The sequence below is a fragment of the Ixodes scapularis genome, unplaced genomic scaffold, assembly GCF_016920785.2.
Source record: "Ixodes scapularis isolate PalLabHiFi unplaced genomic scaffold, ASM1692078v2 PGA_scaffold8__174_contigs__length_109621045, whole genome shotgun sequence".
NCBI classification, from domain to species: domain Eukaryota; kingdom Metazoa; phylum Arthropoda; class Arachnida; order Ixodida; family Ixodidae; genus Ixodes; species Ixodes scapularis.
Window position 1 is genome coordinate 84,655,792 of NW_024609883.1, and position 12,784 is coordinate 84,668,575.

Below are 12,784 nucleotides of genomic sequence, written 5' to 3' on the forward strand. Positions count from 1 at the left end.
ACTCTCAGAAGCTCTTATTAAAACCAGATATCTATGATCAGAACTGTTTTTCGCTACCACCGCTAAGGGATTCCTTTGTGCTTCTGGTTGGCCGACAGAGCATCTCAAGACCTCTTTCTGCGTCTGGTGCACGCCCTGGCTCTGCCCTCGCCTCCCATTGACCAAACTCTCTATATATACGGCTCTGCGGCTCGCGCGGAGTTCCAGCGGGGTTGTCGCGCTCGCAGAAAGACTACATGTTCCCGTGATCCTTGCCGGCAGCGGCGGCGTAACGAAACTAACTGTACGTGAAACGTTTTCCGTTTAGCGAGTAACCTCCAAGCATTTGTTCTCGAGCTATGCTGCAGGTCTCTGCACTCCTTTCCACCCCATTGAATCCTTCACCTAGGGTGCCTACATGTTTCCGCTCCGCTTTAGGGTGGCGCCAACTGCTTGTTACCCCTTCCCAGATCCTCTCCCACCGCCATTTTGACCCACTTCTTATTTGGCTAAACGTACACAACGTTGAGTTTTCGTAGTTTCGACACACCGGCAACACTGTGAGGCCACTTCCGTTTCCGTTCGAGTCGGAGGCTCAACGGGATGGCGGTCGTCGTGGCTGTCGCTCTCTTTATTCGGGTGTTTCATACTTTGAAGTTGCGAGCAGGAAGTATGCGTTTAGTTTATCGAAACGTGAGTCCCCTCGACCAAATGGAACGCAACAGACCGGCATCGCACGCCGAAACCTCGCCGTCGGAACGAGAGCGGTGGGCGCTCCCTAGCCCTAACGAGGATTAGCGCGAGCGCACGACTGGCGAGTGTGACAAAATGGTCGACGAAACAGCGGAGGTTGCCATGATAACGAGGTACGCAACACTGGTTTGTCGGCAACAGGTATCACAAACGTTGTCGCCACCCTAAACAGCGGAGCGGCGGAAACATGTAGGCACCCTACCTTCACCCATTGACTTTAATTCCCCGTCGGGTTGGCCTCTCAAGTATGGAGAATGACGGGCTGCGGCCGGTCACGTGTCAATTTTCCGGCTAAATCTAGCGGGGAAACTGAATTCGTGTATAGGTCACTCGACATTATGTCACGTGACGTAAATTTTCTGCTAAATACAGCGGGGAAACTGAATTTGTGTATAGGTCACGTGCCCTTGTCATGCGACATAATTCTCCCCGCTACATTTCGCGGAGAAAATGAATTGGTACTGAGGTTACGCGATGTCAATTTTTCCGGTAAATTAAGAGGGTGTTTAGGTCACGTGACACGAAGGCATATGGCGTCATTTTCCTAGCTATACTTATCGGGAAAATTCGCGGGTATACGCTTCTTGTGGCTTCAGTTAATCTGAAAACCTAGTCTATAAACGTTTCACGTTAAAACAGTCCGCAATGCGGCATTTAGCATGTCGAAACGTCATGCCCTGTGCCACAGCGCAGACTGTTCTTTTATGTCTGAATAATTTTAATGCGTTGGCATTAGAACGCTCGTGTTGACGAAAACCCAACGTTGACTTTTGTTTGTCAACGCCGGGAAGAAAAGGAAAAGGAGGGAAGAGAGTGACGCGTGCGACGCTCCCGTTGGTCCGAAGCGCTGGCGTCAGCACGTATCAACGTCCCTCACTCCCCGGCGCTGACAAACTGACAGACACCGCCGGGCCTGTCAGCCAGAGAGGAGGCGCGGAGGCGCAGGGGAATGCGGGCGTGCTCATTTGCCCCTCTGCTCGTCGCTTGATGTTCTTGGCTCTGGGTTTTCGTAGTAGCAGTGCGTGGGCTGTGACGTGTGTGTGTGTGTGTGTGTAGTTAAAACGATGGTTCCCCGCACGAGTGATATAAATACGGTTCCTTCCACGAGTGGTATGGATGTGGTTCTTTCCACGAGTGATACGGATGACCATACCCAAGGCCATCGACGTACTCTGACAGGCAGATTAAAGGAAAGGGGTGACAAAAACTAAAGAAAGATCCATTAGTGAATGCTAATGTATTGCGATAGCATGACCCTTGGGAAACGCCACACATGTCCCCCTTCGGGAAACGCTCACGCTGACCCCGTAACGACAAAAAGATGTAGCAAAATATAGACGAAGCAAAAGAGAAAGTCACAAGAGAGAAATGAAGGGGTCAGCATTAGCTCTTCCCAAAAAGGGACGTGTGTGGCGTTTCCCAAGGGTCATGCTAACACATTCCCTAAGAATGCACCAATGAATTTTTTTTTTTTATCTTCGTCATTCACCAAGCTCCTCCGCTCCCCTTCCTCCCTCCCTCCCTCCCTCCCTCCCTCCCTCCTCCTCCTCCTCCTCCTCCTCCTCCTCCTCCTCCTGTAGATTGCAGCAGTTAGCTCTGAAGTGTTTTGCGGGAGAGCAGACGCCCCAGATTTCTCGCTGATAGCTTAAAGGGGCCCACCAACAATTTTTTGACAGGTTTGAAGTTCGCGCTGAAACGGAGCTCCATCAAAGCAGGAACACCCAGGAAAAGAAAATATTACAGAAATTCGCAATATTTTGCGAGTTATTAGCAAATTAAATTTTGCAGAAAGCAACTTTTAATAAGCAAAACATTGCGCTTCGTGACGTAAAATGAAACAGTTTAGCGATTGGAGCAATTGGATTTCGCCAATTGGACGCGAGTTTGGTTGATAGCCCGTCGGCCCGGTCGGCTCGTCGGCCATTAGGCCTAGCTGCAACCATCGTAGCTTTGGGATCGGGTTGCGATCATCGATGAATTTACCGGGCTTATCGGATTTTGAGGGCGGATCTGGGCGTCGCGCCGTACGAGGACACTCCACGAAAGCGCCGCGTCTTTGCCTCAATCCGCTTCGACAGCCGCGGAAGACTCGTCTCCCGCAACTCCGCCACCGGAGCCGGAGGTACAAACTGGGGAGCGTTCCCGTTGGGCACGATATAAGCTGGGTCCCGTCGCCGCACTTTACTCGAACAGTGAAAAGTCTGTCACAGCACTAAAAGAAAATAAGGATTCCCCTCGCTCCTCTTACTGCTTTTAGTTGACCGGGACCGGGGGCGCACAAGTGAAGATACGATGCACGTTGTCTGCACGGACCACTTGTCGTCTGCTCGCGATGGTACGTCGCGGACGCCGCTGGGAGGCGCGCATGAGCGACAAGGCGCACAAGGCGAAGGCGTTATCTTCGCCCTTTTTGAACTTTAGTTTGCAACTTTATTAGCTCTGTAAAAATGACTTGTTTGAGAAATAATGACGGTTAACGTGTGATATACTTTATTTCGCTTCAAAATTCCTGGGACGGCTCTCGCCAATCACGAAACCCAGAGAATGTGACGTAGAGTGAAAGGGAGCGCCGTTTTGCGCGCGCATTCGGCACCTCGCGGCGCCACCGTCGGAGGAGGTGTTTCCGAGTTGTCAAATTAAAATATGATGCGCTAATATTTTCAAACTCTTTCGTTGTCCACTGGGTTTCCGGGACCACTAGCGTGTTGAAACCGCAAAAAAAAAAGTCGACGCTCAAATACTGTTGGAGGGCCCCTTTAAGGAATGCAGGGCGTGGCGATTCTCCTTGCATCTCAGTATCACTCCTCAGGCAATGAGATTGGGAATTATTCGCTACAAACGCCGAAAAACGAAGCTATAGGGGCGTGACCACAATAGAGGCTGGTTCACAGATTTACGAATGCTTATGACCGTCTGCCATAAAACCTCTTAAGATTTCTTACAGCGAGAGTGACAGAACACACTGGCGCCATCTATGGGGTAGCCGTGAAACCGTATATTTCCTTTTCTTTATCGTGCGTCATAATATATATATCTTTTTTTTTTTTTTTTGCATGAGAAACCTTAGAAAATGTTATAAACGACCGTATCTCAAAGATAGTACGCGCATTTGACCTTGCAAATACCGGAAAACATTCACTCTAGTGAAATGCAGTTCCGGGTTCACCTCATAGATGGCGCCATGCGTGCTAGTGCATGCTCTCGTCGTGGAAGATCGCAAGAACTCGGTCGTAAGCTCACTCGGGTGTGTGAACGGTGGGAAGGGGGGGGGGGGGGGGGGGGGGGGGGCCTTTAGTCACGTCCTGACGTACTTCCCTTTCGCCGTCCGACATTTTGACATCGCCGAGCGATAACGCAACGTCGCGCATGACCTAACGCAGGCAATGTGGGACTAACGAAACAGTGTGCCGAAGCGCATCCCGAGCGACGTTTAGTGTAACGCGGTGTACCGCGACGTAACGTACCAAAACCTAGCGTAACCCGAGGAAGCGCGCGGCACACACGCATCGATAGATAGCAAGCGCACCCTTGCGGAGCCGTCACGCTCTTCCGTTCATTACCATATGGACACGTTGCGTTGCGAGTCTCTCCTTGCCCAACACTTCGTTTTCAAACGGAATGCGACAACAGAAATAGGATTACAACCATTACTCCCTGCGCTCTCAATAGTAAAGTCACTGGGAAAGTAGCGTCAATGCCTATCCTGCCTACTAGCCGGGCACAAAAAGATACTTACAGACGAATAAACCTCAGAGAGTGATTGGCTGACCGGTTGACTAAGTTGCCGTGGCAAGCGCCAATTTGGTCCATTCAAATCTTCGAACCTTTGAAAGGGTCGTTCTGAATCAGTCGCGCCAAGATCGCTAATGGAGTATCATCGTACTGAAAGCGTTCCTCGCCGACGCAAGCGTCTTTGGCACCGTGCATGCAATCCACTTATCAATCACGCTTATCAATCACGCCGGTGTGTGTGGGTGACGAAATCTCGGTGTTCGAGAAACGTCTCTATAAAGCTACCCGTCCCCAGCGAATTTCGATCGGCTCACCAAGAACGGAGAGGTCGAGGAGAAATATTGCTCAATCCACGAACCAAAATGGCAACCATACGGGGGGAGCTGCACTACATTTTTCGTGAAGCCGCATTTCGCAAAGCCGTGGCTATAGCTCTGGCGTACCACAATGCAACGCGCGCAATATTGCGTTATGGGAGGTCACTCATCTACACACCAACTGAGTTGCTCCTCTAAATTTAGCGGGGAAGTTGAATAGGTGTATTGGGTCTGCGACGTCCCATGATGCAACGCGCGCAATGTTGCATTATGGGACGTCACAGACCGACGCACCAATTCAGTTTTTCCGCTAAATTTAGCGGGAAGGTTGAATTGGTGTATACGTCACGCGACATCAATTTTCCCGCTAAATTTAGCGGGAAAATTAACATACCGCGGCCTACACACCAATCCAGCTTCCCCGCTATATTTAGCGGAGAAATTGACGTCACGTGACCTGATGTCCCGTGTCTTATACGGCGATGTATTTTGCCTCTAAATTTAGCAGGAAAATTAACGTGACGTGACCTACAGACGAATTCAGGAGCCCAGCTAAATTTAGCGGGGAAATTAACGTCACGTGAGCTGACGTCACGTGATACTAAAACGTGTAACGTACGCAACACAATTGTGCAGAGAGCTTGGGTTGCACTGCGCGCAATGCACGAGCCAGCATGGAGGGCTACTTCTCTACATTCGACCATTAATCATCGCTAAGGCGACCTCCAACCGGCTCCAACTGGCATCGATGTACGGGGGGGAGGGCATGAAAATAAAATGATGCAAGATTTGGAAGGCGAGTCTCTGTCCAGGACGCGACACCTCTACACACTTGCCGTGTGTACACTCTCTCGAGCTCGCCAAACGGGTTGAAGCGAAGATCGCACCTCCATTTGTCATCCTCGTTCGGGCCATACGAGGAAGTAGGCGGACACCAGGAAAAGAAGAAAAGGGGACTACCGCCGCCGCTACGCGTCGTCCTCCATTTTGAAAAAAAGAATTAAAAAAAAAAAGAGAAGGGAGTTTGGTTGAAAGGAAACCCCGGAAGCTGCATAATGGGGCGAACCCGCTGAACACACAGGGACTGCCGGAACCGGAGAAGGCCGCAACGTTTACGGAGGAAGCAAATACCGACTCCAAAGTGATTTAAATTGACAACGAGATCGAGACGCAACCTATTAAAAAAAAAAAAAAAAAAGATAATGACAATCCCCTTTCGACCCTGGTGTGCCCTTTAAAAAAAACTACTACCGACCTTGATCTCTAAAGCCATATAATGCAGGGAATGCAATATTTAAAGGAACGATCGTTAAAATTCGTTCAGAATACATTATCGGTCGTTTCGGGAAGTGAATATGGTTAATGTAAATGCCGTGACCTAACGTCGTGACGTCACAGTCTCGAGTCGAGATGTCACGTGGGAAAATGTTTCCAGTAACGTGTGACGCGAAGTGAATCGGTGTGTAATTATTCACCAATTCGATTTCCCCGCTAAATTTAGTGGGGAAAGTAATGCACGCATTCACGGACGGGAGAAAAGGGATTCATATCACACCGCCCGCCGACCGCCGCTGCAAAACGCCGACTTCTCGCAACGATTTTTCTGCTCTTTATCTGCTTTGTTTTGGGTCGCCATGTCGGGCTAATATATCCGCTTCAGGTCTTCCGTGAGACAATGTGACGATCTACGGCTGGTGTCACCAGCAAAATGTTCAGACTGCCTCTGCGATTAGGCTTAGCTGCATGACGCCCATTGTTCGCCCACGTGCCAGGCAGCGTGCCCTTTCCTCGAAAGCTGCAGGGACCCGAAGCGGCCTCGTGACGCTTGTGGGCGAACCTTTCCTTAATTTCTTACTTGGCATCTGAGAAGTTCCGAATTCTCTGCTCTGAAGGCGGGGATGGAAGAACAAACTCACTTATACTTCGTCTCGCCCTACGTTATGAAGTTTGTGAATTCCAGGCCACGCGCGGATGCGCGTACACTTGATAGTCAATTATCCGCGTCGGGTTCGGGTGTGGACACACAGAACAAAATGGCCCTTCGAGAAGGGTCTTGTTTATGGATGACATTAGAGTTACTTGAAAGCTAGACTCAATTAGTGGCTTTGTATACATAATCATCGCTGACAAGAAATATCCGCAACAAACACTGCCTCGTACGGCACCCTTGCTCCGCGGGAGATGTATTGTCACGTCATCGATGACGAAGCAAATCGGTCTCACCTTTCGGTACCTGAGGAAGTTGAGGGCCGTCTGCACGTTCTGGAGCATGTGGAATCGCATCCGGCCTTTCTCGCGGGGCTGAAAGCAAGAGGAGAGAAAACGGAAAGGTTACTCGGCCATGTGATTGTTTGCTATTCACAACTGTTGACCATTGCTGCTCTCCTCCCAAACCAGAAACATCCATAGCGTTCGATCAAATATCTCTCACACAACGCCTTCAGAATCGAGAGTGCACCTTTATGCGAATCACTACAACGCAGTATTAAAAGTTGAAAAAAAAAAAACTCAACCACGTTTTCTATATTAGCAAGGGCTCTCCCTAAAAGACTTCGACATTTCCCCAACCTTCATCAGACAACCTAACATTTTCCAGCATTTCCTTAACTTCTGTTATACTACTCCCATAAGCATTCCCTTAAATATTATCAACGTTCTAGACTCCCTAAAATTCGGGCAATTCCAAGCGCCGTGAAGGTTCAGGCTGGCCCATAGCCGCGGCCGGTTCCCTGCCGTCTCCCTTTTTCACCTTACGGTCCCTAAATAGCCAGTGCGGCTAAATTGATTCACCATTCCCAACAAAATATATAGCTAATGAAGAATGCTTTCTCAGAGATTGATCATTCAAGTTTAATAATCCTTAAAAAAAAAAAAAAAAACGCGTCTAAAAAGAAAAAAAAAAAGAAAAGAAAACAAAGAACAGTTGTATTTGTTTCGTACCTTATGAGAATGAAGTATTTCTTCTCAGGACCACGGGGTCATCTAAGTATACTGCAAACCGTTTCATGGTCCCTTTGGTGCTATGTAGGTACTAGATAGCTCAATTCTGCTGTAACCGTGCGCATCAGCGGTTTAGAGTTTTGTCCCAACTGGTACAGCCCTACCCCCAAAAAAGGGAGATGTCGAGCCTATCCTTTCGCACAACGTTCTTGTAAAAAAAAAAAAAAAAATAGAAAGAAAAAAAGAACTAGTTGACAATTGTTTTTCTCGCGGAAGCAGGGGGTAAAAAGTTCGGATTTACGTGGTAAATTGGGATGCGAGTGTGCGCATTTATTTTTTTATCAGGATGTGCACACATGGAACGATTGCGACAACTAAATCTTGTGAGAACCACCTCGTGTGGCATATTAACTATAATGGGCATTCCGACTTGAGCGGCGTCGCCGTCGGCGTAACCGCGGCGACGTTTCGGCATGGTGACGTTTCGGCACCAAGCCAAAACGTCCTCTCGTGACCCCCCGAGGGGGTCCTGAGGGGGGTCACGTGACCCCCGTGAGGTCACGAGGGTCACGTGACCTCACGGTTACGCCGACGGCGACGCCGCTCGGAAAGAGGAGTTGCAGGCAGGATGAGGAGGAGGGAAGGGGGTATACCCTCCCCTCAGTATCCTTCCCTCCTCCTCCTCAAGAGCTGCGCTCTAATTCGGCGTTACAGGGAGTTGTAAACGGCTTTCATTTTTTTTCTTAAGTGATAAGGAGCACAGTCGGACGCTTATTGAACTAAGAGAACGCCACCCACCAGCGTCTCCCCCGAGAGGACCTCGAGGAGTGACAAGAGGCTGTGTCCATCCTGCAGATCCACGAAGAGGTCATCCACCCTCTTGCTCGCCTGCACAGAAAATACGACGCAAGGGTCAGTCAGACACACACGTCCCGATCACGCGTCGAACCACATGCCCACATTCTCGGGTGCACGATCCCATTCGCAATCCAAGCCAAACCAAAGAGGGAAAAGGGCCCAAAGCTAAAGAGTGTATCGCGCGGAGAGCAGCAAAACTCGCTTACACTAAGCTCACACATCGGTGTCAAGCAAAATCCAGGACGAAAGCCGACGCACCTGATCGTGCAAGATGCTTTATGAGCAAAGTCAAAGACGGAGGCATAAATCGAGCCAACTTGCTAGTCAATGCGTTGCTCTGACCCTATATACTATGCTAGGTAAGCAGCGTGAGCAATAGTGTAGCAGCCTGAACATCGAGCTCCGACACCAATCCAGGAACTACTCTGGTTTCTTGCCATGTCGTAAGGCATGCCACAGGACGTGCCAGAACAAAAATACGAAAGTTAGTCGGGAGGCAGACTACACCCAGTCGGCTAAAATCGCTAGAGCTCAAGCAGTGCGGCAACAGCAGTGACCAAGGAACGTGTCTAGAAAAGTCATCCAAAAGTCACACAAAGACAGGCACAAGCCCCATACAAACTTCCAGTGGCAACGATGGCTACAACCAAGACTAACCACCTGGAGACACTGGATAAGTTTTAAAATACCGCACTGATAATGTGTCGCTCGCAAAGGATGGGTCAAAATACGCCTCTAATATCCTATTTTTTTAAATAGTGACAGCACATTTGATATTTAGTTTCCTATCAAAGTAATCAGACAGAAAATTTGTTTCTTCGTGTTTAGAATATCATTATACCCCGTCATATCTATCCTGAATCTTGGCCAACCGCAGTTAGCAACTAACGATACAACAATATTTGGAAGAATGATGGCGGACGAATTCGGTCGGACTATACGGTACTCCATAAAACAGCCAGTGTCCCCACATCACCTACGCCAAAACATGCTCACCTTTTTCTGGTTTCCAAACGTTGTTAATTTCGTATTAATCCACGAGTAATAAAAAAAAAAAAGGCGTGGAAGCAGCGTGTGGGAGAGAAGGAAATGATTACGGGGTGTCAGAGAGGAAAATGCGGGAACGATGAGTACCATCAGCAATCAGCCATCAAACCAACAAGGCACGGGCACGCCCACACTTAGAGTCGTCTGTCGTCAACATCGTAAAGGCACAAGAACTCCACGCAGTACTAACCAGAGATCTCATAGCCGTAACTGTCGGCCGTCACAGCATCGCAGAGCCGTTAAACAGAGTCACTGTTTTCTAACTGCGCACATTAACAACCAGCCATACGTGACGTTAATGTTCGAGTAAGGTATACCCTTGCACTTTGAGGTTCTTTGAGGATCGGGCGCAACATGCGTTCGCTCCTGCTTTTAATCGTTGTTATTCAAATCACTCGTGTTGCATGTCCGGATCGCGGCCCAAATACCGAGGGAATGATTAACCTCAAATCGTAAATGAACGGCAAAGCAATTAAGCAAGTGGTGTGCAACGCGCAAGGCGAGCTCTATCCGATAACGCCTCCTATTAATCGACTCGCTAACTAGGACGTCAAGTAAGGTGTCAAATGACCTTGCTCTCAAGTGAGGTTAACTCGCCCTATACACAACAAAGTAGATTGTACCCAGCGTTACAACGAAAAGGAAAGGAATAAGGGCAAACCGCTACAATAAGGGGCAATAGGTCATATACAAAATTCTTGCCAGCCATTATCATTACGCTACTCGGAGCTGCAAAGTTGGTGGTTATCGATGGACGAGGCGCATCTTTGTTTAAGGACAATGAATTTGTACATTCAATGGGTTGCTTTTCTTGATTCACTTCAACGACGAAAAGAGAGACGGCCACGACATTGTAGAAAATAAATTGCCAGTAACAAGACTGCAAGACTCGTCACAGAAGCAATTCACTAGGCCATCCAGGTAAGTGCATGAACGCTATTTATCTAAAAGAACGCCATTTATCTAAGACGCTACGTGAAGGGCTGGTATTCGACTGGCAGTAAGTGACCATATTTGAGATGTACGACTCCCTCTTTGCCGGAATCAATGTCTATCGAGCGAAACAATCGGTAAGGGAACTTGATAATTGATCATAAGTACATTAGATGGTGTTTCTATTCGCATATCATCAATACGAAGCAACCAATATCTCTCCTTTTTTAACGGTGTAACGGTATTTCAACAACTATGAACAATACACTCTTTGCTGAAAACCTGTACTGGCGTGTGCAAGAGTCAGAAATTATAGTTGATTTGTTCTTTCTTGTTCGTGTTTGCGTATGCGAAAATGCGAAAGTGCAAGACGCAGCAGACGCTACACTTCAGAAATCTGTAACTGCACCATGCCACCAAGCCAAAAACGAAGGCGACGCCATCGAGCGACAAACACGTGAACCGTAAAAGCGAGACGCGCACATTAAAGTGTGCAGCGAAAATTCGAGCACAGTAGTGGCTCAAGCAACAGACAGGAACGGGGTACCAAACATAAACATCTCAGCCGATAAAGCTAAAACAACTTCGCCGTCCAATGGAAAAACAAATCTGCCTATTCCTTTTGTTTGATTCAGATGAGAGTAAACGTGCTGTAATATACGGACTCTGCAAAGCCAATGTGAAAGAAATTAATCCCCCCCCCCCCCCCCCCCCCCCAGAACGTGCTAAACGGTTTACAACTCAGCCGCCAACTTCCCCCTTTCCTTTCGACCCAAAATAGAGAAACAGCAATCAGCCGCTGAATAGTCCCAGTCAATCATCTTCTAAAGCAATAGAGACATCTAGGACGTGTATGTTCAACATGAAATAATTGTTTCTACCCTGGAAAGTGCGTCGTAGGAATAAATTACCGCTCATGCCGCAACAGCTGGTTCATTCGTCCCTTTATTTGCTCATTTATTCGTGTTATCACGCAGCGCCTAAACATCCTTTGCAAGGCAGGGATGTCAGTACATTTCAACGAGATTACAGGAAGGTTTCGGACGTTTTATATGTAAACTAAAATAACGCGGCTGGTGCTTTTTCCTCTTTTTTTGCTTTGTTAAAAGGGGCAGCAGAGATGTGACATCCACAGAGGCAACAAACCATACCCACACAGGAATATAAAAAAAAACACACAAACTTACATTCTGATAAGATAACAAACACTGTAAACAAGCACACAGACAGGTGACTGGCGCAAAAAAAGTGCGATCACGTGACTCACGGCGGGCGAATGGCAAGCGCTGCATGGGCTACACACGTGGAGGCACGCGTACGTCTGTCCAATCGGAAAGGCCGCACAGAATCCGAGGGAGGAAAAGTCGGAAATGGTTCCAAAAGCAGCAGAATGGAAGAGAGAGAGGGATAGAGAGAGGAGAGGGGAGAGGAGAGGGGAAACATGGAAACGATTAGAGACCAAAACGGGCAGATCGATTGATCGGTGTCTTTTCTGCTAGTCCTAAAAATAGAACAAGCAACCATCGAGATCTGCTGCATGCCCCGGTGATCGACATTTCACGCGATGATATATGTAAAGATAGACTATGTCCCCCACTTCTGTGCATAAACAATTTAAAAGAAAAACAAAACACTTTTTTTGCGCTTTTTTACGAAGCTTAGCACACGCGTTACGCTGTATCCTAAGGATTTAAATGCGGTGTCCTCGAGCAGGTGCTCGCAGAAACAAACCTTCTCTGATATCTAGCCTCTCGCACCTGCGTCTCTATTACGTGGCTTGAATTGACGTCACACCAGCGGCCATTGTGGTTGCCTTGTTGCAGAGCACGCACCTTTCAGCAGCGTAAATTTTGTACCACCGAGTTTATTTCTCCTCCACTAGAACAAGTAGGAATGAGAACAAGCATGGTACTATGACGTCCCCTGCAAGCCACGTATACCACTGCACAGAATTCGCACACTTTATATTTTCTAGGCTAGCCGTTTTTTTTTTTTTTTGTTTTTTTTCGGCTTTGTTACTAGGCCAGCTTTTTTAGATCGCAGTGATTGGCTCTTCCAGTGCACTAAAAAAAACAAAAAACGCCTGGACCTTGTTTTTTTTCCTTAAAAGTTTACAGGCCATCCAAATCTAAAGACAAGTGCCGTTATACATACCTATATATATATATTTTTTTTTTTTCATTTTTTAGAAAAGAGAGAGCGACCCGACAGCAGGCAATCGGAAC

General features: G+C 48.0%; 1 protein-coding gene across 1 annotated transcript in view; it reads right to left on the bottom strand.

Annotated features, from left to right (window-relative positions):
- LOC8031391 overlaps nt 1–12,784 on the bottom strand; it is a 245,941-nt gene that overhangs the window by 210,099 nt on the left and 23,058 nt on the right. The window contains exons 3-4 of the mRNA XM_029981965.4: nt 8,520–8,609; nt 7,005–7,082 (exon numbers count right to left, since the gene is read on the bottom strand). Of these exons, the coding sequence (XP_029837825.3) occupies nt 7,005–7,082; nt 8,520–8,609 (168 nt within the window). The remainder of the gene's footprint in view (nt 1–7,004; nt 7,083–8,519; nt 8,610–12,784) is intronic.